Source organism: Crocodylus siamensis, chromosome 1 (genome assembly GCF_052110815.1).
Source record: "Crocodylus siamensis isolate JL-2025a chromosome 1, ASM5211081v1, whole genome shotgun sequence".
Classification (NCBI taxonomy): domain Eukaryota; kingdom Metazoa; phylum Chordata; order Crocodylia; family Crocodylidae; genus Crocodylus; species Crocodylus siamensis.
In genome coordinates, this window is record NC_143395.1 from 206,681,999 (window position 1) to 206,709,092 (window position 27,094).

At 45.4% G+C, this 27,094-nt stretch overlaps 1 protein-coding gene across 11 annotated transcripts in view; it reads left to right on the forward strand.

The window, feature by feature from the left end:
- Window positions 1-27,094, forward strand: part of TBX15 (T-box transcription factor 15) — a 252,746-nt gene that overhangs the window by 124,947 nt on the left and 100,705 nt on the right. For 10 of the 11 annotated variants that reach the window (XR_016443167.1, XM_090053633.1, XM_090053642.1 and 7 more), the window contains one exon: window positions 7,410-7,507. Coding sequence is in view for 10 of the 11 variants with exons in the window: in XM_090053633.1 (XP_089909759.1) it covers window positions 7,410-7,507 (98 nt within the window). In the remaining variant the exon portion in view is untranslated. Of the gene's footprint in view, window positions 1-7,409; window positions 7,508-20,765; window positions 20,889-27,094 lie in introns of those variants that run through there. The other variant, XM_090053658.1, reaches the window with a different exon arrangement.

Here is a 27,094-nt window from a genome sequence, read left to right on the forward strand (position 1 = left end):
AGCATGGACAGGCTGACACCCTCATATGCCAAGAATCAGTTCATCAGAGCAACAATAAACTACAGTCAGACACAAGCACACAGTTAAACAGAATACCTCTGAATCCAGCTGGGTGTCCAGATGACACCCTCATGGGCCAGCGTTCAGTTCATTAGGGCACGTCTGAGCCAAACTGGGTCAATCAGCCTGTACAAGCTGATCCCCTTATGTGTTTCGAAGTCAACACGTCCCAATCTTTTAGTCTCTTGATGAGCAGACCCCACAGTATTTCTGGGCTTCACAGGGATCTTTAGTTTAGGTAAAAGGGGCGTTGCTGCAGAGCAAGTGGGGAAAGAGAAGTAAAGAAGGAAAAATATACCAAATTACCACCAGTTTGGCTATAAAAGTTATTTATTGCTAAGTAGATACATATTGACACTAGTAGTGATAGACATACAAAGGAAAAACAAACACAAACAGTCACAGTATACCCTGGTTTCACTAAGTATTTGGGGAAACTTAGCTTAAGTTTAACTAATACAGTTCAAGTTCAGAAATCTGTGCATAGAGCGAGAGAGCGAGCTGGGATCTCACCAGTCCAAGGCACTCGGGTTGCAAAGCTGACAGGTCAAAGTTCTCAGCACGATCCTTGAAGGGAGATGATCTTCCTCCTGCAGCCTCTCCAGAAGAAAGCAGGTGGTGTCAGCACACACTGCTGCTTCTTTTACAGATTTTTATACCCCCAGTTTAGCTTCTTTCAAGCATTCTCAATAGTGTAAATCAAATTGTCCTCTCTATTGACAAGGGGTTATCTGGGTGGAACATCTCAGGAATTTGATTGATACTCAGGAAACACCTACTTGGGAGCCAGCTTGACATTCCTATGGATAGCCCATATACTTGATGGGATATCTCTCGGTGTCTTCAGAAACAACAGATTGCAGCATCAGGGTTTTGGATTTTTACTTGCTGTGAACAAGCCTCAGCTTAACATGACTTTTCCAGATCTTACTATAGTCTTTTAACAGACTTCAGGCAATTATTGGAGTGTTCATAACCTGTTGTGGAGAGGACTTCCACCAGTCATCTCGGGAAAAGTGTGACAACACTTGTGGCCAGGGCTCCAATGGGCTGGACGCTGTGATGAACCCTGTATCATTGTTCAAATGTTATCCATACCCCCTCAGACTCAGTCTATTGCCTCAGCATTCCCTAACCCGGCAACTGAGTTGTAGCCAATTAAGTTTACATAGGCCTCCCGTAGTGGGACCAGGGAATGTACGGCCCGAGATGCCTAATAAACTTACTTTTGCTTAGAGGTGTATGTGTGTGTGTGTGTGGGGAGGGGGTAGGAAAAGTCCTTTGTAAATCCAGATTAGAACTGGTCTGATAAATGCTGAGCTGGGTGTGTGGGTTGATTAGCATTTGGAGCACCGATTCCCCATCATGCAGTGCTCCCCTGCTTCGCTGATCCCAGAATTCATTGCAGTCTCTGCTTCAGGCTTTCTGTTCTCCATCTCTCATGTAAATGAATGGTCATCTGGTTCCATCTCAGATGCAAATGAGACCTAGGGCAGTTGTTTCACTTTTGTCACCCTTATCTGGAGGGTTTTAGGTGTGTCTCTCACTGCATCTTAATCAGTTTCTGTTTAGGTAGAGGAGGGGAGGGGGGCGCGATTCTTTGTGAGTCAGACAGTCTGTGTCCTGTGTCAGGGTTCCCCAAGAACATGGAGCTGACAAGTAACAAAATGATTGCTGTCCCTTCCAGCCCTAATTTTCTATAATTCTATGAAACAGTTCCCATATTGGAAAGGGACAGCAGTCCAGAGGCAAAGACTGTTAAAATCTAAGTCGGGCCAACACTGTATCTTCCTTTTTGAACTTGTCCTGCTGAGATGAACAAGAATAGGTCCTACTGGAAGAGCCTTTAGAGCTCTTGCCTAGGGATGGAGAGGTAGGAAAGATATGAAGAGCCAATGGGTTGGCCTGCAAAGTGAACAATGAAATGATGGTGTGAGTTCTGCATGCAGCAGACGTGGTAGGGTCAGTCATCTGGAACAGATCACTGACACGCACAGATAGCTGGGACATCTTTTTTCATTTTTCAGACAATGGAACTGTTTCATTTATTGCCCATTATTACAACTCTATAGTACTAAAAATAAAAAAAGAATGAAAAGGAGAAAAATTTGGATACCTTTTAAAGGGGCCGACCTTATTAAAACAATGTTGGTAATGAATTCTCCTCTGATCCCTTTTCTTCCTGTCCTTCATAAAGATGGTATGGGGCAGGAAATTTTGTGGCTGGATAGGCAGTTAGTAGGCCAGAATCTGGGGTGGGGTCCTACAAAGAGGAAAGCGGAGGTTACATGAATATTGTCCAATGCTTTATCATCTGGACTGTCAAGTAAATAGAGTGGAACCCATTTAGATCCCAAATTAAGCAGCTAGATTTTCCAAGCAGTCCAGCTTGGTAAGAGATCCCTATGCAGCAAAGCACCTTAGCACCTGGAATGCACACTTTAATCCCACTGAGCTCACTGGACTTTAGGTGTGTAATTAAGTTAATCCGATCCAAAGGTGAATGAGCATTTTGTAAATAAAAAGTCCCTTCAACAGCTGCTACCTCTGGGTCTGAATTCCCAGAGTGTCTACTATTTTTTCTGAGTAGTGTGACCCCATTCCCCATCAATCTGGAGATGAGGCAGTGAAACCGGCCTGGAAGCTGCACCCAACTCTGTCTGGCATGTTTGAGAGAAAAGGTGTTATGGACGTCTCTTACCCTGATCCCTGTTCTCTGATAGGACCACTAGAACCATCTTCCAGGCAGGCATACATCTCAAGCACCCTGGTTTTCAGTGCTTACTCCCTTATAAAAATATACCATATTTTTTTCCATACTATACCCCCCCCAAATGGGATATACACATTGATTTTTGAAAGACAGAATGTAGAAGAAAAAGGTTTTTCCAGTTACAGCCTAGAGTTGGCTCATCAGAGAGAAACTGTGCTGCAAGACACCTGCCAGCTTCTGTTTAGACCAGTGGTTTTCAACCTGTGGTCTGTGGACCCCAGGGATCCAAAGACTATGTCTAAGGGGTCCATGAAAAAATATTATGATCAATCAAAAGTATGTAAATACCCACACTTACAATTCAAAGGGGTCCACAACTGCATTTACATCTTTTTAAGAGTCCACAGATGAAGAAAGTTTGAAAAACACTACTCTAGACAGCAAGGAGAGATGGAGTTTAGTGTTAACTCTTTCACAGCTGCTCTCAAATTGGCAACAACTTTTGGCTGTTCAGCTGAAAACTTTGATCAATTGGAGAGTGGCTGTGAAAAGGTTAACACTGGACTCTGCTTCTCCTGCTTGCTGTTCCAGAGGAAATTTGGCAGCCATCTTGCAATGCAGCATATCCACTCACTCATTTAACTTTCCGAAGTCTCCCCGGAAGCTCAGATGCTTTAAATATATTAGAGTTGGCAAACCAAACTATATTTTAAGAGGAGGTTTAGAGGAGAGGTTGTTGTTTCATGGTGTTTATTAGCTGCTAATCTGTTAGAAGCAAGGAAAGAAGACATCTCAACATAGCATTCTCACACTCACGCTGAACATACTGCAACAAAGCTATCTGGTTAATACGAAGGCCTTTGGTAGTTCATGGAGCTCAGAGACAACAAGGCAATGTTATATGTGAACCAGCATGTAAAGCCCATACCTGTCTGCTGGAGTTGTCTGAAGTTTTCTGGCATCCCCTGGATCTTTCACACTCCTTTGAGAGAGGTTCATGGAGCTGTATATCACTGCTGTGTGTTAGCACCACCTGTTTCCATGCACACAAAGAGGGAAGCAGTGGAGTGGCAGGCTGATGCAATCCTCAACAGCCCAAATTCTGGAAGGGTTTTCTGCTGTAGAAAAACCACAGGGAATAAAATGCCCCAGATGAGGTTAGTGAAACTTTATTTCTTGCAGTGAATTCAGTGCGAGTGTGAGATTGCTACATTGAGATGTCTTCTGTTCCTGTTTCTCACAGCTCAGCAGCTAATAACACCATGCAAAAACCTCTTCTCTAAACCTCCTCTTAAAATACAGAGTTCAGTTTGCCAACTCTAATATATTTAAAGCATCTGAGCTTCCGGGGAGACTTTGGAAAGCTAATTGACTGAGTAGAAACATTTGTATGAAATATATTTTCAAAAGCAAAAGCCAGCTACAATATTAACACAACATCTGATGAGAGGCTTTGAGAATGAGTGAAAGAGGATACATTTTTACTTTTTAAGTAAAACATAGGATCATAGGAAAGTAGGACTGTAAGGGATGTCAGAAGGTTGTCTAGGCCAGCCCCTTCCTTAGGATCATCCATGACTAGGGACCTACTGAAATCATGATTTTCACAGAAATATGATTTTGGGTGCGCTCTGTGAAAAAGCACAGTCTCCACACTTTTGGCAGGCTCACTGCAAACTAAAGTAAACTAAACCTAGTGGCAAGCAGAGAAGCCCTGCAGTTTTGGAGCACAGGGGGATGGTGGGAGAGGTTTGTGTGGGGGGGGGGGAAAGGGGCTTAGAGGGGGCAGGGCAGGGGTCCCTACAGAAGGAGCCACAGAGGCTGCTTTGACACCATCTCCTGAGAGCACCCCTGTGCTCCCATGACCTGCCCCTCTTTTTCTCCCTGCCTCTCCATCCTTGCCCCTCCCCCTCCCCCATGCTACAAGACTGCAGGGCTTCTCTGCTTCCCGGTAAGGGGTTTGCTTTTTTTTTAGTGAGCCCTCCAACGAACCCACTGCTTGGGGATGGTCTGAAACTGCAGATTAATTACCCTGATTAAGCCTGAGGAAGCCATTAATCCACACTTAATAGCCAATAGATTCATGGCTTCCCCAGGCTTACTCGGAGTAATTAACCCACTGTTTTGGGCCATGTGGCAATCTGTAGAGAGGGATGGGACTGCCAAGGCCCCTCAGCCAATCAGTGGGATTGGCAAGCCCTGCTGTGCTCATTCCATGACAAGGGCAGCCAGCCCCATGATCTGCCCAGAAAATTGGTTGGCTCTTCTTTGAGTTTGGTAGACCCCCTATGGATGACAAAACCGTCCCAGCCAAATATCTGTAGGCCACTATAGGCCAATCAGCCTAACCTCTATCCCAGGAAAAATCCTGGAAAAGCTTGTTAAAGAACTTTGTGCAATATGCTCAGGGAAGGTAAGATTCTGAACGACAGCCGGCATGGCTTTGTCATGGGTGGGTCTTGTCTTACGAATCTCATCTCCTTATACAACCAAGCCTCTTGCCACCTGGACATGGGAGATGAGAGAGATGTTATATACCTAGACTTCCAAAAGGCTTTTGATCTAGTATCCCATGGTATCTTTGTGGGAAAACTGGAAGATTGTGGGCTCAGCTGCTCAATGTTTCAGTGAGTGGGAAACTGGCTACAGGGTAGGACCCAGAGAGTTCTTATGAATGAATCTGTGTTGTCCTGGTGTGAAGTGACCAGTGGTGTCCCTCAGGGGTTAGTGATTTGGGTGGGGGATGAAAAGCTCACTGCCCAAGTTTGTGGACTGCACCAAGTTATGGGGCAGTGCGATCATGTCAGAAGATAGGTTGCAAATACAGGCAGACCTGGTTAGGCTCAAGAGTTTGGCAGACTGGAACCAAATGAAGTTTAACACTTCCAAGTGTAAGGTGCTCCACCTGGGGGCAAACAGCCAGGGTCACCATGGCTGGCATGGACCTAGGGGTAATGACTGACCACTGCATGAATATGAGTCATCAGTGTGAGGTGGTGGTCAGCAGGGCAAGTATTATGCTGGTGTGCATCAACTGATGCATCTCATGTAAAAATAAGGAAGTGATGCTCCCATTGTACTCAGCATTAGTGAGACCACAGTTGGAATACTGTGTCCAGTTCTGGGTGCCGCACTTCAATAAGGATGTGGAAAAGCTTGAGAGGATCCAGAAAAGAGCCACCTGTATGATCAGGGTCTTACAAGGCAAGCCATACAAGGAAAGACTGAGGGACCTGGGCCTCTTTAACCTAAGGAAGAAAAGTTTGAGAGGGGACTTGATAGCGGCTTACTGCTATATCAGAGGAGTGCATCAGGAGCTCAGTGAACAACTGTTCAGTAGTGCACCACTGGGGAAGACCAGGACCAATGGGTACATACTCCTGGGAGGCTGCTTCAGGCTATATACCAGGAAAAAGACCTTCACAGTCGGGATGTCCAGACTGTGGAATAAATTCCCTCCGGAGGTGGTGCAGTCAACTACCTTGGAGGTTTTCAAGAGGAGACTGGACAATTATCTTGCTGGGGTCACCTAATCTCAGTTGTCTTCCTGCCTAGAGTGGTGGGGCAGGGGAAAGGCTGGACCCAATTACCTGCGACGTCCCTTCCAGCTGCTAACAATCTGAATCTGTCTAACCTGCTCATGAAAATTTCCAAGGATGGAGATTCCACAACTTCTTTACGTAGCCTATTTTAATGCTAAACCATCCTTATATTCAGAAAGTTCCTCCTAATCTCCAACCTAAATTTCTTTTGCTGCAGCTAGAAGCCATTGCTACTAGCCCTGCAGCGACAGAGAGAAATCCATTTCCAGTTTATCTGTTTTCCAGTTTATCCCAGTCATTTGAGATCCTAGTCCTGTCCCCTAGAGTGGCTGCAATTCCAGCCAACTTGATGACTGCCTGTAGCAAATGACAATACAGGGGACACAGCATGTCATGGGAAACCAGACAAAAATGAAGTAATAATGGGATAAGTGAACAGATTCCATCACATAAAGGAGAATTTTTTGTAGGAGGCGGCCCAAGGTAACCGTCTCATGAAGAACACCTTGGTGTCCTCCTGCTCTTTTCTTGTAATCTACACCAAGAACTTTGCAATGAGAGACTGGAGAGAGAGCTTCTCATAGAGGGGATTCCATCTTGATTTGGAAATCAAAAATTGGTATCCAAAATATGTAGGTGAGGTGCCAGTCTCAGTGAACCCTTCAGTTACATCTGCATTAGGTCCCAGAGCCTGAATGCCACCTTCCCTGTGTGTGTGACAGTATCCTATTCTGTGGTGCCTGGAAAACTCAGCTTTGTGATAAAGGAGGTAGCAAAAATCTAGCCACCAAAACAGAATCCCAGAAAGAAGGTAGAGATTTCAGAATCCTAGTTAAAATAAGTATGCAAGTAAGTAAATAAACAATATAAAAGCAATTGGACTAATGGTGCAATTCTGTTATATTCCTGGCCTGGAGAAAACCTGTTTTATTTTCAAAAACATCACCTATGCATTAGGGTTCACCTGAGGAATATGTGACCCCACAGTGGCCATGAGTCTTCTGTCATTTGAGGCAAGGGCCATCTCTCTATCAAAGCTGATCTAATCACTCACTTTCAGACCTTTATCTTTTATTTTATTTTTAATTCCACAGAACTGGCCTGGAGGCCATTATGGAAACATATGCATTCTGGAGGCCCCCTGTGCGCACCCTCACCTTTGAAGATTTCACTACCATGCAGAAACAGCAAGGTAAGCCACTGAATAAAGGGTACATGAACATTGGTAAAGAGATGGCAGCACACTACAGCATGCATCTGGTATCCAGCTGAGTCAGAGACATTGTGAAGCTTGACTGCCATGAAGAGATATATAACTGAGAAGAGAAACTGACAGTTATAGAAATATGGAAGGTTTATATTATTGGAGATGTGGTGCAGAGACCTAAATACTGTAGTGTCTTTAACATTTATAGGAGCTAAAACAAGGAGGAAGACAGATGCTTGCGTAGTAGTAAAATAAATCCATCAGGTTAACAACTACGAGGAGACTACAGAGAAGGCATAGCAGAGATAAGCCTGCCTGTTAGAAAAAGGCATATTTATGTGTTGAGTCATTGAGTCCAATTGTGCCATGGTAGTGGGAGAGAGAAGCGACATGTGAGTACATCAGTCACTAGAGCCATTTCCCGGGAATCTACCCTCTTGTGCACATGCCAGTAGATGCCTGTAATGTGTGGCACAGAACTCCATGTCCTTGCTCAGAAACCCTCCCTATTAAAATTTAGCTAGCAGGAATTATCCAATATATCAGGTGTTCACTTTTCATGTTGCCTTTCTACATTTTCTATCTACTATATTTCCTGGTATATTAAATGGGATTTTCTATCTACCTAAATCAAGATAAATTCTTTTTTTGCTTTGCCTATGTAAGGGCTAGCTAACTATCTTCAGTTAGCTGCCTGTAGTTAAGTACTACTTTTCTTGTGTAGTGAAGAAAGTCTCTTTGATTATACTTCTTTAATGTCATAATACAGGGCACATCTACGCATGCAAGTAATTTGGAATCAGTTTACTTTTGAACAGTGTCCCCTTGCCCTGGCAGTGGGGAGCTCTCAGCCCTTGCTCTAAAATTGCAGGGCCCAGGCTGGGAGATCCTTAATTTCCAGCACTGGCCCAATGTCTGCAGAACTGGTACTGTGAGATTCATAGTTTCATAGAAGTTAGGGGCTGGAAGGGACCTCAGAGATCCATCCCCCAGTGAGGTAAGGATCTTTCAGCCCTGGTGCTGCAATTACAAGGCAGGGGCTGGGAGCTCCCCGCTGCCAAGGTAGGAGGACATTGTCCCCTCCTGTGCTCTGATGGCACAGCCTGCCCCAACAGCAGGCAGCTCTCAGGGGCAGGGAACAATCTACAACCCCTTGCTGCCCAGCTGACCAGGACCACATTTGCTCTTGTTCAGGCCTTTACACTTGCACTACTGCACAGTAGGGCTGTGCGAAATTTCACCCAGTGTTTCATTTTGAACCTGTTTCAATATGTTTGGAGCTTGAAAAAGTGAAATTGAAATGAAACAAAAGCCTGCAAAATAGCTTTGAAATGAAACAAGGGAACTCAAAATGATTCAAAAGTTTTGAAATGTTTTGAGTTTCAAAGCCAGGTTTACTGGCTTCAGTGCCAGTCCCAGCCAGAAGCAGCAGCCTCCTGTCATCTGGCAAGCAGATTGGAGGCTTGCCCACACCCCTGGGAGGGCTGTGGGGGCTGTGCCAGAGTCCTCTTGGGGGTGCAAGCCCCCGATCAGCCTGCCAGATGTGAGAAGCCAGGTGATGCTTCCTGGGAGTCGGCCTGAATTGGGGAAAGTGATTGAATTTGTTGATTCAGATCACTGTCCCGATTCGATTTGGCCGTATCCAAATACGAAGATTCAATGCTGATTCGGAGAATCAGTGATTTGGCCATAGACAGAGATGTAAATGTTTTTTCTACATGCCTTAGGGTACCAGGTGCAGCTCATGAATGCTGTGATGGTAGGGCACATGGAGCATGCAGACCCAGGAGGTGCCAGTTGCTGATTCAGGGGGCCAGGGGCGGGGGCTGGCCGGGGGTTCCCCATGTGCTCTCTGGCAAACCCAGAAGTGGACCAGCAGTGCTTCTGGTCCAGTTCTGGGTCTGCTGCTGAGTGTGCTGGGGACCCTCCACTGCTCCCGTGGGATGCTCCATCTGCCCCACCATCTCAGCATTCATGAGCCACCTGGTACCTTGAGGTCTGTAGAAAAAACATTTAAAGCTGTGTCTATATCTGAATCGTCAAATCTTTCCAAATTGATTCGGAGGGTTCTGATTCGATTTGGAGAGATTAAAGGGTCTCCTGATTCGATTTGGAATTGGAGATTCAGCTGCTGAATTGGGCTGAATCTCTGCTGAATCAGATCAGGAAATCTGAATCTTCGCACAGCCCTACTGTGCAGTCCCCAGTGTTGTGTCACGGTTAATGCCTACCGATACTACATTGCTGTAGTGACAAGCTACAGTCGGTATAGCTCATTGCTACGGCGACATAGCGTCTTGTGTAGACGTGCCCTATATGGCCTTAGTGAGACCAATACCAGAATCCTGTGTCCAGTTCTTTTGCCTACATTTTAAAAGGGTGATGAAAAATGAAGTGTGAAAAGAAAAGGACCATAGAACTTATTTGCAAGCTGGAGAGAGAAAACACCTTGGACTTGACAGAGCTCCATCTGTTTAGCTTATCTAAAAGACGACTAAGAAATGAATTGATTACAGCATAGAAATGCTGTTACACAGCGAAAATGCCTTGTATTAAGAGTCTTCTTCAATGTAGCAAAACCTTGGCGACTTCTTGTAGTAATGATTTCCAGAATATGTGAAAAGTGTTTTAGTGCATCTGTTCTGGATGTCAGCTTTTAATTCTACTTGGTATTCAATTCCTTCATGTAATGAGACAGGGTAAACAAAATTTCAATGCCATTTATTATTTTACAGAGATATTATATCCCATCATCTTCATTTCCTTTGTAAGGTGCAGCCCCAATCATTTAAATCTCTTCACGTAAGAACTTTTCATGACCATTAGTCTATTTGAAACCAAGGCTACATATAGTATTCCATATGATGCTGTGCCATGGAGTTTATACAAAGGCAGCATAATATTTTCCATATTAATTTCTCTCCCACTCCATATTCAGCCAAATATCTTGCTTTCTTATTTCACCACAGTTTCAAATGGAGCAGGATCCACAGTGAGGCTGCACAAAGTCAGCATCTAGGACAGTAGATGTGACTGTATTATGCAACAAATGAGCAACATGGTCATTTACAAAAAACAGGTCTCAGTTTCCATCTGCAGTCACATGTATACATTAATGCCAGATACTGCAAAAGCTTACATGTTTATAATTTTACTCACATAAATAAGCTTACAGATTTTATTCAGGAGCAAAGTTAATTACACAGGGTGTGTCTATGCATGCAATTAATATGCATGAATAAACTCTGGTACAGTTCACGCTGGAGTTTATTGCTCCTGGGTGCTGCGTTTGAGCAGCCTGGCTGACAGGAGGTCCAAGGGGTCAGCCTGCCAGCCCAGGACTGCTCTGACCCAGCTCAACATGTTGTGGAGGGGCTGGCTAGGGCACAAGGGTGCTACAGTGCAAGGCTAGTTGGCAGGCAGCCCCCACACTGAAGCACCTTTGTACCCCAGCCAGCACCATCAGCATCTAAATGTGCCTTGCAGCTGAGTAAATAACTCTGGCGTAGGATAGTACTTATGTCTGGCAGTACTATCCTATGGCAAAGTTAGTTTACTCCATCCTAACAGCACCATGTGTGGAGGTGGTGATGTTTAACTGTGGAGTTAATTAGTCAACTCCACAGTAAATGTCTCATATAGATGCGCCAACAGGGAGGCTAGGTGTCTGAGCAGAGTGCTATTATTCAGGTGAGCAGCATGCCACTCCTGGCTGAGAACCCAGCTCACCTTTCTGGCCTACTCTACTGAGGGGCAGACAGCCTAATGGAGTCATCACAGTTTTACAGCAAAACACACTGTTGGCCAAAACAACAGCAGATCTCCATCTAACTTAAAAAACAAAACAAAACAAAACCAAACCAAATCCTTACAGATGTCTTGAAAACATAATGGTTTCAGAAGAAACTGAACTTTTAAGTATGATGTCATCATCACTACAACCTACTTATTACCAGGGAAAAAGAGCTTGGGATTATTGAATGCACATGGTCAATGAGATGCAGGAAAAACCAAGAATCTATTAAACGCTTTAATTGGAATATATTTTTGACATTTAGATTGAACCTTATCCAGTTTCTCATTATTAAAAAATATGTGGCTCAGTTTCTTGATTTTAACAAAGAACATAAAAAATGAAATGAGAGTTCCAGTAACACTGGACTGTTTCTTCTTCCAAGAGCGAAAGAGCTGTTGCTGGCTCCTTTATGATATTCCATTTCCTGCAGGAAATTGAGATGAGCTGATCTCTAACGATGCCTGTAAGAGCACTTAGTTTGCCAAACTGGATTAGACTTTTATTCTATTTTGACAATGCTGTGGTAGGAGTCCTTGCCTGACTCTTTATATGAAAGTAAATAAACATTAAAGAAGTAAAAGTTAATGCACTAAGCAAACTATGCATTCCTGCACATGGTGGGAGGGATTCCTTCTTGAGGAGAACTGGAAAACGAGCAAAATATTAATGCAACATGGCATTCCAACAATTTGGTACTGCCTTAAATTTCAGTTTACTAAATTGCTGTTTTCTTAATAAAAATCTGCAGAACTTCAGTACATTTGAATTCCAAACTGAATTCTTAGAGTCTGTCATTCCAAATCAAACTCCTTTACTCTGAAATGGGCTGCTGCTTAGAGTTCTTTACGTACAGTGTCAAGCTAGACCTTATAACTGGTTTTCTCACCTGTTATGATAGTTATGCAAGTCATTCTGTAGCCTGGACACAAGCTTTTAACTACCTTCAAGATTAGGACTAGAAGCTTCAAATAGATCTAGGATTGAACTGGGAAAAAAATGTGTGTGTTAAGCATTGTGATGTGTTTTCATAATGTTGGAGAGGCAAGATGCAGTGTGTTGAGTACATCTGAGTTTCGGTGTAGGCTTCACAGAGTCAGCCCCTGTGAAACAATGCTGTCTAAAAGAGACAAAAATTGGACTGAAGTGTTTGGATCTTCTGCAGAAAGGAAGAGGCATAATCTGGTTACTGTATGCACTTGAACGTAAGATGACCCTGAATACAAGACAACCCCTGTCTCCCCATAATTAGATTCTATATATGGAAAATGTATAAATTTGTTATCATTTTCCAGGTATAGAATCTAATTATTGGAGGTTTGCCTTGAATTTGTTTCCCTCCTGCTAATACAGAAATCTGGAGGGTCAGGTACCTTCTGCCATCCCTCCTTCCCCCCGCAACTTCTTGCTCCTGCAGCCCCTTTCCCTGTCTCTTACTGTCAGACCCTGATCTCCCTGAGTATATTGTAAATGAGGAGCAAATTTGAAAACACTGACCTAGAAATAAACATGCCTGTAGTAACTTGCATATATGGAAATTACTACAGGTACCCATAGAGTTAGTTCATCCAAAATTGATGCAGTTTGCCATTTTTGAAACTGCTGCAAATTTTAGCACAAGTCCTTCATAAACACACTTTTAATCAGCACTTCTGTACATACTTGCATATAGTACAAACTATTTTTCTTTTTTTAAGGAAAATTTTTCGTGTTCCAAGTCATATCAGCCAAATCAATTCCAAAACTGAGTCATTCAAGAGCCAAATGTGGTCCTGCTACTGGCAAACATCCTCCACCCCTCCTGGGGCTTCAGATGCTTCCAAATCCTTTGGTGGGTATCTTACATGCAGGCCCAAGCATGGAAGCTTGGGGGTTGGATGCCCCCAAGTTTGGTTTGCCCTCAGCTATATGGCTGCAGGAGCAGGCTAGGGAGGAGTCCCCATTTCTATAAAGTCAGCGTGTAGCTGGCCAGTGGGAAGCTAACTATGAGGGTCTCATAGAGAATCCTGTCCACAAGCAGACAAGGGTGCAACCTTTAATTACACAGTGCTATTTTTATTGCATTATCTCAGTCAGTGTATTTTCCTAGATATGTTTTTACAAAAGAAAGAAAAAAGGATGTCTATATATAAGGTTATATATACCTATACTCCTAGTATCACACCACAAAGAAAACTTTCACTCGTTACAAGAACTGCATCCACACACCCGTACAAAGGCCTGCTTCTCCACCCAAACCCGTTACAATATCTGCATCGCGCACAACACACACAAACAAATCCTGGTTGCTCAGACCAGGTAACACTTCCCTCTCATCCCTACCCCACTTGTGGGGTCACATACTCAGTTCATCTGCCCTCTATGTCGCTGTCCCTCCAGCTCCCACTGGGGGACTCACTGCTGCTGTCATTGTCTTCAGTTCCACTTGTCCCTTCCTCTTCCTCGCTGTCACTGCCTCCTTCTCTACTCAGGGGGAGTTGGTTGATTCTGTGCCACATGTCTCTGTGCCAGGTGACTTTGACCACATCCTCTACATCCTCCATTACTGATTTCTGATAGTAGGTCTGAAGTTCACTCAGACCCATTTTCACACAGCCTACTACCTCCGTGTCCATTTTCCTGTACAACAGGAGGCTCCTGACCTTCCACAGGGTGCTCCTGACACAGTATGCAAACTGATCAAAATGGGGTAATGGGTTTCCCTGATGTTTAGAGAGGTGCCCATACAGTGCCACTTCTCTAGTTAGCCGGCTGATGTTGGTCACCACTTTGTAGAGCTGCTCCACCCTTTTCCATACCTCTTTGCTGCAGGTGCAGAGCCAAAGGAGGTAGTTGATTGTCTCAGTGGCTCCATGGCCATTGGGCTAGGGGCAGCTGGGTCTCCTCAACTTGCCCTGTCCATGGCTATGAGCCAGTTCAGGTCCTTGTGATTTTGCGCAGGTCCTTGTGGTTGACTACACAATTATGCATGACATTAGTCCAAAGCTAAAAGGCTCATAATTTACCATATAATTCATTGAGCTGGGCCCAGCAGAGACCACAGCAATTCAAATCATGATGACCCCACAGATCAGCACTACTCAGTATGTGTGTGTACCCCAGATACCCCCAACAAAGGATCCATATGCTAATTAGCCTTCCACTAATGACTGGAACCAGGTGTTCTTGTCATGAGGCATGGAATCCTCAAAAAAAATTATATGCAGATGAGGCACAGGGAAGCTTGGTCTGGCTCCACCTCCTGGATGGCAGGGCCAGGCTTATCATATGTGACAGGCTGAGAGAGGGGATTGCAGAGGGATTCTGGGTAAGCTGTTTGGCATCCCATTTGTTGTTTGCCAGATATTTAAGACTAGTTAAAAACAGGATTCCTTGGCAGAGCTCAGCTGTGGGAGTGATGCCAAATGTAGTCAATGTAGTGGCTCACCATGACTTGAAAGACAGTCAGCCCTGAGGGGAACTAAATGCTATGGGCACTACCATATAGCTTATTCATATGGGTTGTAATAATCTATCATTTTTGTGTGTTCTCATCAGTAGCATGGCTTCTCACCCATCTTTGGCTAAGACAAAGTGTAATGGCTCGGTTGGCCTTGTATACTATCTGGACTGATGCCAGAAGCCCTGGGGTGGATAGTGATGAAGCACTAAGATGGAAAAGGTGGAACTCTCAGAGCCTGGTCTGGGAGTGGAGAGTGGCAACAGTTTTGGAGAAAGCTTTATTGAAAAAAGGAATGAGGGAAGCAGTTTAGTTGGTAGAAAGTGAAGAAGGAGAGGTAGTCAGGAGGGAAAAATGAGGAATGAAACAGTGATTGAAGGGAAGGGGAAGATTATTGGGAAGTATAAACCAGATCTACATAGAGGAAGAAGATGGGAAGAAGTGAGAGATGGACTGGTAGGTAATCTACACCTGAGCCTAAAAGCGGTAGTAACAGGGGAAGAAGAAAAGAAAAGTTAGACAATAAATAAATATGGATTTATAGAAAAAAATATTGTTTGAAGTTTTGGATGTTAAAGCAGAAAATTTGAATAACTTGGTTGCCTTTTCTAACAAGAAGTCTTGGGAAATTTCATATGGAGCTAAGAAAATTATCGGGAGTTTTGGAAAACATATGTAGCAGTAGGTGAGAAAGAAGAACTTAAGGAGATAAGTTCTGTAGTGAGAGAAAAGACGAGAGAAATGCCAATAATTATTTGAATCTGCACAGAGAAGTGGCTGGAGAATTTTGTACAGAAAGTTATGTATGTTGATAACACACGTAATAAATATGGCATATGGACAGGATTGTGGAGAGCTTTGGTGGTAATGAGGGTGGATGAGAAGAGTCCTGGTGGGATAATGCATTTATTGCCAGCAATCAAAGTAGGGCCACATTAAGGGTTTACAATACATAATCTCTGTAGCAATCTGACAGCCTAATCTCTGTAGCAAGTGTGGGCAGGAAGGGAACCTGGCTGCATACTGCTGGTATAGAATATGCTACAGATGTGAAGAGGAAGGGAAAGAATACAGGGCAGCAGAATGCCAAGAAATACTGAAGTGTGCTATTTGTCAAAAACAGTGACACAGCGCTGATGCCTGTAGTCCTTCTCAAATAAAACCAGATCTACAGAGAAGCAGCAGAGACAGGAAAGGGAAAGTGGTGAAGAAGATGATGTCGAATCAGAATACACGGCAGTGAAAGAGACACCACAAGAAGGAAGAGCTGGGGAGGAAAAGAGTGAGGTTTTAGTAAGCAGTGGTGAAGCTGGCAACAGAGGAGGGTAAAGAAGGAAAGATAAGTGGAATCAAGTTTGAGACAGAGGAGAGAGACGGGCAAGAGGAAAGAATGCTACAGGAAGAAGGAGGAGTGAGGATACAGCAAGAGAAGAAGAAGAGTCAGATTGGGAAAAGAAAGGAATCGCATGCTATGAAGCTAAGGAAGAAGAAGATGGACAAAGAGAGAAAGGTGGAGGGAGACAGGTTGACTTTATTGGAGCATATATGGTCTGGGTCTAATGGAGAAGAGAAAGTTGGGGAGGGAAGTGAAAAGGTTCAGGAGAGGGGAAAGGGGAACCTTTCTTAAATGTTAACTCAAGAAAGCAACTGGCAAAAACTATGGGGATGTGAAGAAGAGGAGAATTAGAGCCAATGTCATCAAGCAGCAGAATAGAAGACTTATAAAGTAGTAGAGAGGTGAAATTTAAATGAACAAGCATGACTTTGTGTATTGCATCTATATCAGAACTGTATTATCAAGGAAGAGATGGGATAAGATTATGCCAGTATTGAGTGGGGTAAAAATGGACATAATATGTTTGCAGGAGTGTAGAATCCTATGGGAGAGGGATGATAAACACTTTGATTGGCATGGGGAACATCATGGTAGGCAGCTGGAGTTGTGATTTTGCTCATGAGTGAGGAGCTGGAAGTGCAGCAAGTGCAAGTGATCATGGAAGGGATATTGCAACAGATGGTAGAGTTTGAAAAGATGTTATTAGATATTTTTAATATATGTTTGCCAGCTGAAAGAAAAGGAAGGATGCTCTGTTTAAGACATTAGAGGTATATGTAGGTGGAGTTAGACAGAAAATTCTGGTGGGGGGTTTCAATTGCATTGTCAAGCAGGGGGATAGGAGAAGTGATACAGGGGAGGGAGAGCTAGATAGCTCATCGAAGTACTGATTAATATAATAAAAGAAGGAGGTTTAAATGATGTATGGGATGGTGAGAAGATGATTACGAGGATGAAACTGAGTGGGAGACAGTTGTCAAGGACTGATTTTCTATTAACATCAAATGGGCTATGGATTGGAAAGAGGGAGATCTTAGATGTGACCATAGGTGGAGGGAGAAAATATTACTGGGGGGGGGGTGTTGAGTGTGTGTGCATGCTTGCATCCACCCCCGCCCCTCAAAGGTAACCCTTTCATGGGGAGAAGGCATGGAGGGGTGGGCAGATTGAGACCCTTGCAGTGAGGGAGGGAGTGGGGCAGGGGCAGGGGCAGGGGTTGGAGTAAATTTGACATCAGAGGCAGTAGGGGGCCAGGCCCTGGAGAGTGGGGCCAGGCATGGCTGCGGCCACCTGATCCCATGTGGGGTGCAAGACTCTGGAAAGTGAATATGGTGGGCCAAGGACACTGGTGAGTGGAACTTGAGCCCGCAGGGTGTGTGTTTGACCTCAGGCCTCAGCATAGTGGGCAGAGTATGTGCCTTAGTGGAGGCAGAGGTGTACAGCAGGGTGCAGTGGGGCACCTAACAGCCTGCACCAAAGTGGTAGTTGGGAGGCTTAGAGAGAGGGGTGAATAGTGAGGCCCTGCAAACAGGGGGCCTGAGATGATGCCGTGAGGAAAGGATGCAGAGGGGGCCCCACTGAGCAGGGGGCTTAAGGGTAGGCTGAGTTAGGTCCAGGTAAGCCTTCAGGGGTCTGAGGCCATTTGGGTGGGGTGGCTGAGGAAGTGCTGCAAGTAAACAACGGGGCATGTCAGGAGTCCCTAATTAAGAGCAGCAGGGTGAGCAACCTGGCCAGGGACCAGAGGCAGAGTCACTCCAGTGTTCTGCAAACCACCCAACGCCTGCTTGGATGAGGGTTGTGGGAGAGGCCCAAGACACTGCATTTGCTGGCCAGGGAGTTCAGGGAAGCAAGCCCCAGGACCCTTTGGCTGAGGGCAGGGTGAGTGTGGCCTTGGCAAATGTAGGGGCAGTATGGCAGTGGCCCTGCAAAAGAGCAGTATGAGAGAGACTGCATGAAAGGTCGCTGCCACTGAGTGGGAGAGGCCTTACCACTGTGTGGGAGAGGGCTCAGTGAGAGGGAGGTGGTATGAATGTGACCTGTGATAGGGTGTAAAGTGAGAGGCCCAACAATGGGATGAGTTGAGCCTGGCCTCAGGCTGGAGCCAAACACAGCTGTCAGGAACATCTGCAAGGTTTGGGATGCAGTATAGGGGTGGTTGGAGATGCATACATAGGCCCAGGAGAATGGGTGTTGGAAGGGCATCCTCCTGCCTGATTAAGACCTTAATTCTTGAACAACAAGGCATGGCAAGAGAGAAAGGTGGGCATCGTGCCCAGAGGCAGTAGGGAGACTAGCACTGTGGCTGGTCAGGGAGCCCCCACTTTGCCACACATGGTAATAATTAAGTTAGACCTGGAAAAAACTTATGATAGTGTTGAACATGATTTCATGTTTCCAGTATTGAAGAGGATGGGGTTTCCATCAAAGATGATTGAATGGCTCAAAGTGCTATAACAGTAAAGCAGGAAGTTGAGTACTGGTACATGGTGACTTGAGCAAAGCATTCTGCATACAAATATGGGTAAGCCAGGGATGCCTGTTATCCCCATATTTTTTTGTGCGCATGATGGAGCCATTGGCACCGAATTCATGATAAGTTGGTAAGTTGTGTGAAGATACCAGGAGGAGGAGAAGTTAAATGTTCATTATACATGGGTGATGTGAACATAGTGACACAGGATGGTGTATCAATTGAGGGGTTAATGAAGCATACTGAGGACTATGGTGAAGTGCCGGGGCAAAATTAAATAAGATGAAAAGTACGTTGATGAGTGTGGGGAATTGGGAGAATTTACAGAAGTTCAGGCTGCGTATGATAGAGGGTGTAATGAAGATCTTGGGAATCCCAATGAATGCCAAAGTAACAAAGGCATGGGATAAGTTGGAGATAAGAATGAGACAGATTTTGGGATCATGGAGTGGTAAAATGCTATCTTTCAAGGGTAAAGTGACTGCAGTGAAATTGGTATTCTTGTCAATCATCCTTTATATAGGAGTGGTGTCTCCACTATCATGGTGAAAGATAAGGAGGGTACAAAGGCATCTGTGGGTGCATTTGGGGGTGGGGGGAGGGGGTAGAAGAGAAAGGAGCTATACAAATCTAAGGAATAAGGAGGTTGGGGAATGTCAGATTTGGGGAGCTTTGTATATACTTACTTTATAAATCTGTTCCATAAAGAGACATAGAAGGGGTGGGGAAGACTGTATGCTTCTGCTGTTACCTGGCAGGAAGAGTGTTAAGAAGATGGCGCATGCATAGGGGAGACTGAAAAAAATTGTGGGTGTGGCAGCCACCAGCCCACTATGCAAAGATCGACACCTGTGTTCTGAAAGGGTAAACAAACTTGAGGGATTGGGATTAGAGTACTTGAAAGACCGTAGGAAGGTGATTAATATGATAGAAAGAAAGATAACAATAGTGGGGATCTGACAGAAAGACAAATGAAAATGACAGATAACAGACTGAAAGGTGAATATATGGCTATCATATGGATGATGATATGGAATATTCTTCCTGTGTAGGCATTCAGCATACATGGGATTTAGTAAGACTGGTGGCATGCCTGAGAGAGGGATATGGGGCTGAAGAATATGTACTGCATGTATTTTAGGACTGCCCTTTTGTGCAAGGGGTATGCGAGGGAGTGCATCGTTTTCTGAGGGCAATTGATATGAACTGTGACTTAACATATAAAATGGTGCTGTATGGGTTAGTGTGCAAAGGACTGGAGAGAAACAGACAGAGAACCATACTACTTTGTGAGACAGTAGCAATATGGAAGGGGAGAAACCTACTGTTGGTCAGGGTTTCATAAGAAAGAGCTAGCAATTTATGAGCTGATAAAGATGCAGACGAGATGGGAAAGCAGAAGACAGAGAAGAGATGGAGGAAAGAAGAATGGCAGTGTTCCTTGAAAAGGATAGTAGGATGGAGTAAAGTTGTTGCTTCTTCCTGGGTTGGGGGAATTGCAGGACAGATTAGTGTGTTAATGGTGAAAATAGGTGCAGTAAAAACAAGGTATTGTAGTGGATGTTGCCAAATTTTGTGTTAATGTAGTTTCTTTTAGTTGTTTTGTAATAATAATAAATAGTTCCCTTCAGCATCTTGGCCTTTTTGGCTAAGTTCAAATGTAACATTTTTGGCACCAAAGAGAGGGTGTTAGGGCTGGCTCTGGCCGACCCAGGGCCAGCCTGATATTGTAGTACCTCCAGACCTGGTGCTAGTTCCCTGCAGAGGGAACATTTGCCCTTTTTTTAATGGCCACAAAAAAAAGTTCCCATCAGGATGTTTGCCCTATATGGGTCATGTGTGTTTTTAGTCATGCTCAGCATTGACTGCATTTACTCAGTTTCAAAGCTGGTTTCCATTGCTGAGCACGTGCTGCTTTTGGCAGCAGTTTGATGATAGGAAATGTATTTAATGACATTTCCCTGTATGTGAATGTAAGGCGAGAGGAATTTCCTGGAAAAATGGGATAAATATGCTCCTAGATCCAGCAATGCCTCTCCCTTAGTTGGCTCTCTACCTAATGGAAGAGATCTGCAGGCCGACTAGGGGAGAGGCACTGCTGGATCTGGGTCTGGCTAAAGGGGATGATTTGGTGAGTGACCTGAGGATCGAGGGAAAGCTCAGTGACAGTGACCATGAACTGATCACTTTCTCTGTCCAATACAGGGTGGGCAAATGTCTCAGCAAAACAGAAATCCTCAACTTTGGGAAGGCTGGCTTTCAGAAACTCAGGAGACTGGTCAGCCAGGTACTAACAGACTTTGGCCCCTTGGAAAGGGGACTCCATGAGGGATGGTTGTTCCTTAAGACCGCAATCCTCGAAGTGCAAGGAAAGTCCATTCCATCCTGTAGGAAATGCTGTTAGTGGGTTGGGAAGCCCCTTTGCCTCAACACAGAACTTTTGGGCCTCCTGAAACTAAAAAGGGAAGCCTATACCAGATGGAAAACGGGAGTCATTCCCAAGGAGGACTACACAACACTAGCCTGCACCTGTAGAGATCGGATCAGAAAAGCCAAGGCAGAAACCAAATTCAGGCTTGCCACAGGCTTTAAGGACAACAAAAAGACCTTTTTCAAATGTGGTAAATGAGAGGAAAAACAAAGGCAACTTTGGAACCCTGCTAAATAAAATGGGGCAGCTGATATGTGACGCACACGAAAAGGCCAGTTGCCTAAACGATTACTTTGTGTCAGTCTTCCACCTTTCCCAAAGGGTCATCCTGTCAGATAGGATGCAAAACATCCGGAGGGTGGGAGATGGGCCTCCAACTGACATAGATCAAGAAAGGGAACACCTTGAGAAGCTTGACATCCACAAGTCTGTGGGCCCAGACAGAATGCACCCAAGAGTCTTGAAGGAGCTGGTGGACATCATAGCACACCCTGTGGCAAAGATATTTGAGAACTCATGGTACTTGGGAGAAGTACCAGAGGACTGGAAAAGAGCCAATGTGGTCCCAATCTTCAAGTAAGGAAGGAGGAAAGACCCAGGGAATTACAGACCAATCAGTCTGACATTCATCCCTAGAAATCCTGGAGAAGATTATCAAGGGTTCCATTAGCAGTAGACAAACAGAAGGCAACTTTCTGAGTGCTAGACAACATGGCTTCATTGACCAGGTGATGCATTGCCTGGACAAGAGAGACGAGGATGATGTCATATATCTGGATTTCAAGAAGGCTTTTGACTTGGTCTCTGATGATATCCTCATGGCTAAACTGGAGAACCGCAGCCTCAACCATCTCATAGTCTGATGGCTGGGGAACTGGCTCCAAGGTTAGACCCAAAGAGTATTAGCTGATGGGAGCAAATAAACTCAACTGGTGCAGGGTGACCAGTGGTGTCCCTCAGGGCTCGGTGCCTGGGCCAATACTCTTCAACATCTTCATAAATGATCTGGCTTCAGGCACCAGATGTGGACTAGCAAGGTTCACAGATGACACTAACTATGGAGGAAGGCGGTCACGCTGGAGGATAGGCTGACCTGGACAGGTTTGCAAGGTGGGAGAACCAAAACCTGATGGCATTTAATGCAGAGAAGTGCAGGGTACTCCACCTTAGGAGGAAGAACCAGCATCATACTTACAGGCTTGGGGTCTTGATTGACCACAAGATGAACATGAGCCACAAATGCAATGCCATAGCTGACAAAGAAAACCAAACTCTGGCATGCCTCCACCAATGTATCTCAAGCAAAACCAGAGACATCCTCCTCCTGCTCTACTCAGCCTTAGTGAGGCTGTGGCTAGAGTACTGAGTCCAGTTTTGGGCCTCCCACTACAGGAAGGATATGGATAAGCTTGAGAGAGTCCAAAGGAGAGCCACGCACATGATGAAAGGCCAAGAGAGCAAGCGTTACAAGGAGAGGATGAGGGACATGGGACTTTTCAGTCTGGAGAAGAGAAGGCTCAGGGGGGACTTAGTGGCAGCCTATAAGTATATAAGGGGGATGCACCAAGATCTGGGAGAACAGTTGTTCACCAGTTCTTCCCAAGGAATAACAAAGTCTAATGACCACAAACTTCTGGCCAATTTAGACTGAACATAAGGAAAAATTCCTTTACAGGCTGAGTGTCCAGGGTCTGAAACAGACTCCCCCCAGAGGTGGTGCATTCAAAAGGCATTTGGATGCATATCTTTGCTTGAATCATTTGACCCCAGCAGACTTCCTGCCTATGGCAGGGGGGCTGGACTTGATGATCTCACAAGGTCCCTTCCAGCCCCTAATGTCTATGAAATCCTAGGACCAACCATCAGTCCAAGAAGATTAATCTGCTATAGCCAAGATTTCTGCAAGCAGCCCATTTGCTCCCACTCACCATATACCAATTCCAGCCTAGAGTGACCAAGAGTGCATGCCCCACTGCTGCTTTTGGGCTGTTTTTGTAGAGGTTGTTTGTGGTGTATACTCAGAGCTTCTCTATGGCATTGGCCTATGTAAAATGTGTGGGGCAATTTTCTCCATGGCAATCCCAGGCATGGCACAGAGGCAGTCTGGATAGGCTTTAAAACTGCCCAGTACCTCATCTGTTGGAAAGCAGGTGCCTTGAATTATGGATGAGGATGATTTTCCCAGCCACCATGCCTCAATTATTTTCTTTTTCCTACAAGCATCAGGATGATATAGTTGAGGATGTTCCTGCTTTGAGCAGGGGGTTGGACTAGATGATCCCTGAGGTCCCTTCCAAACCTAATTTTCAGTGATTCTGTGATTCTTACTGCTGTCTCTAGTCTGAAAATCAGTTGCAAATGGCTTAGGCCATCAGCAGAGGTCAGATGTTAGGATTTGGTCTCAGTTGTCTTTGTTATTTTGTCCTAAGAAGGAATGTTGGAAATGGGGCAGTTGCTGGCCAAGTTATTTGAGTGAAGTGCTGTTTTTTAAAGGAAACCAGAGAATTGTATATCTAAAATTGGTAGTTTCATAGTTGGTAGGGTCGGAAGGGACCTAAACAGATCATCCAGTCCGGCCCACTGCCATGGGCAGGAAAGGATGCTGGGGGTCAAATGACCCCAGCTAGGTGGCTGTCTAGCCTCCTTTTGAAGACCCCCAGGGTAGAGACAAGCACCACTTCCCTTGGAAGTTGGTTCCAGCTCCTGGCTGCCCTGACAGTGAAGTAGCACCTCCTGATGTCTAGCCTGAATCTACTCTGTCAACTTATGGCCATTGTTCCTTGTTACCCCCCGTAGTGCTGGGGGGAACAGGGACTCTTCCATTGCCTGCTGGTCCCCCTTTGCAAGTTTATAGGCGGCCATCGCCTCTCAGCCTTCTCTTGTGGAGGCTGAACAGGTTCAGGCCCCTTAGCCTCTCCTCGTAGGGCCTGCCCTGCTGCCCCCTAATCATGCGAGATGGCCCTCCTCTGGACCCTCTCCATGTTGTCCACATCCCTCCTGAAGTGCAGCACCCAGAACTGGACACAGTACTCCAACTGCAGTCTGACCAATGTCGCATAGAGGGGGAAAGGTTGTACATCACCTCCTTTAAATGAGGCATCAGGAGTCATACTGGTCCAGGTTCTGGACCAAAGCAAACAGTGTATTCGGTGAGGCTGCAAAATCTTAAGCTCTCATACTAAAAAGATAAAATAACCGATGCAGTAAAAATGTGCTTCATTCTATAAGTGCTTGAAAGAGGATCTCTGAGAGAATTTGGAACAGCCGTATTGTCTTAATAGGATGCTAATTGTGAAGCACAATTATTAGTGATCTGAGTTTTCCATTTGTTGTGAAAAAGTGTGTGTTTTCTTCTTTAAAGGAGAAAAAACACAGGAAACTGCAGGTTTCCCCTTGCAGCCTGGCAGAGTTCCAGCCTGGAAGGGGCTGTTTGGGGCTTGGAGAAGCAGGACTCAGGGGGCACCGTGTGTGTGTGTGTGTGTGTGTGTGTATGTGTGTGTGTGTGTGTGTGTGTGCGCGCGCATGCGCACACACAAATGCTCATGGCCAGCAATGTAGCCAGGCAGCAGTGGAACAGCTCCCCCAGGTGCCTGCAGTTACCTATGGGGGGGCATAGCTGATACAGGGGGAGGGGCAGGAGAGGAGTTTGAGATGGCAGGAGCCAGAGTAAGGAAAGGAGTGGAGCAGGGTTGGTGGCTGGGGGCACTGCCCAGTCAGGGCAGGACCCTGGGCCCAGGACCAGGGTGGGAATGCATGGCCATGGGTCCCAGCTGAGGGAGCAGGACAGAGCCATGGGCAGCTTAATCTGGGGTGGGGGGAGGACTGTCATCGAGGTCCATGTGCTCACCCAGATTTGTGTGCCCACTGTGGGCATGGGGCTGCAGCCTGGCTGCCTCTGCAGCCCAGTGGGTGGGACCCAGCAAGGGAGGGCAGAGCAGACCAGGGAGGCTCAGTGCCACTGTCACTGCTGCCAGGACCCCTGTGCCAGTCATACCACCATGGTGAAGCACCCCCTGCCTGCCCAGCAGCAGTGGGGGCAGCAGTGTGGACTTGTACAGTTCAGGAGAGAGGCTGGGGTAGCATGCTACCACCATGAACTTCCAGTGCCAATGAACAGGTCCAAGGAGAATCATGTTGAGAGCACGTAGAGACGATTTAGGACAAGCCTGTGGTTGTCACAATGGACATGTGCTGCTACATGAGAGGCAGACCATGTGAATGCTCCTTTTCCTTTTTCTGCAGAAGAATTATAGTCTAGCGATTAACCTACAGAAAAGAATTGGAGTCTGGAAACTGGATTCTGTCTTTAAACTTGTCCATGCCAGGAAATAAAGGTGGCGTTTTGAGCATGCATTTACTCAAACTCTTTAAAACCCTGCCACAAACTAGGCAAGATATAATTTTAACCCGTTAGCTGCTCCAAGTGAAACACAGGGGGAGCCTATAGGAGAACTATAGAAGTGCAGAGGAATGTATCTGGGCTCATGCTGTTCTTAGTAGTGAGCCGAGGAAATGCAGTCTGGAAGAATGTACTGTATGTTGGATATATAACTGGTTGGATCATCATGCTTAAGAAGCAGTCATCAAGAGCCCAATATCTAATTGGGAGGAGATACTGAGTGGTGTTTTCTAGGGGTCAGTCCTGGATCCAGTACTGTTTAATATCTTCTTTATTGATTTGGAGGATGAGATTGAAAACTTTGGAAATTTGTAGAGGACACAGGAGCTGGTGAAACCATGACCAGCAAACAGGCCAGTAAATAGGGAATTTGTGTGGGGAGTTCAGTGGAGGAGTTGCTCAGCCACTTTCTTACCTTTTTTTCATTGTAAGCTTGTTGAATGAAAGTAGGCAAAGGAGGAAGAAGAAATTTGCTAGGAGGTGGTGATGGTTGGTGACTCCATCTTGCAGGGCACAAAGGCATCCAGGAAAAAAGGAAACAAGGAACTAGCAGGTGAATCAACAGGATGGCTAGAAGACATCACAGTGCCAAAACCATTGCCATGTCCTCTGCCTGTACCTGTGTGAACTCTAATCAGGCATGGCCACTGACCATCAAGGCTTCCACCCAGGTCATAGTCTGGCTTTGCAAAGACAGCCAGGTAGAAGAGTGCTTGCAGTGAGAGGTACTTCCTGGTTGAATCTCTCAAGGATCAGGTAAGGGAGCTGCAAGTTGTGGTGGCCAGGTCCAAAAGTGGTATAAGCATGAGGTCTCTGACTGAATGCACAAAGACCTCCAGCATCATGGAAGAGGGACAGCCAGATAAGGCATTGGAAAACACAAAACACAAGACAGATATTCAGGAAATTTAAAACTAGCAGCTTGCCACCTCTGGCAGTAGAAAGCACTTGTCTTCTAAATCTGTAGTACAAAGTTGTGGCTTCAGACAAGAAGAAGCCTACTCTAGTAGCAGGGGAGGCCAAGCTATGTACTCCACAGAGTGGAAGGATTAAGACCACTGGCACCAAGATGAAAAAATGAGTGGTGGTGTATGGCAAAACCATCTTGCAGGGCAGCTGCCAGTTTGACCTGTTGGCTTAGGAGGTTCGCTTCCTGTCAGGAGCCCACATCTAATGTGTCACAGAAAGGTTACTTGGACTCATCTAGCTCTCTGACTACTATCCTATGCTGCTCATCAGTGTGAGCACTGCCAGGGAAGATCAAAAGTAACTACATGGCTCTGGGTGCCTTTGTGATGGAGATGTAATAGATTATTCTACCAAAGGCATAACAGGACAGCTGCTGCAATTAAACATCTGCAGCAGCAGCTGTCATTCTCTGACTTCTTCCCTCCCCACCCCCAAAAGCAGCACCTAGGGCAGAAGACTTAGTTGACCCGCCTGATTTGACCTACTGCCTTCTGGTCAAGGGGAAAGGGCCTAGGTAGTATCAGACAACCTGGAGATCAATATGATGGTGTCACCAGCAGAGTTTTGTCTGCTTTGACCATTGGGTGGTATTACAGGGGAAAAGAAATACTGGTATCCATTTGATGAAGAGGGAGATAAGTATATTCATAAACAGGCTTGCTATCTTGCTGTGGAGGGGTTTAAACTAGATTCACTTGGAAATGGAAAGAAAAGCCAAGAAATAAGAATGAGCCA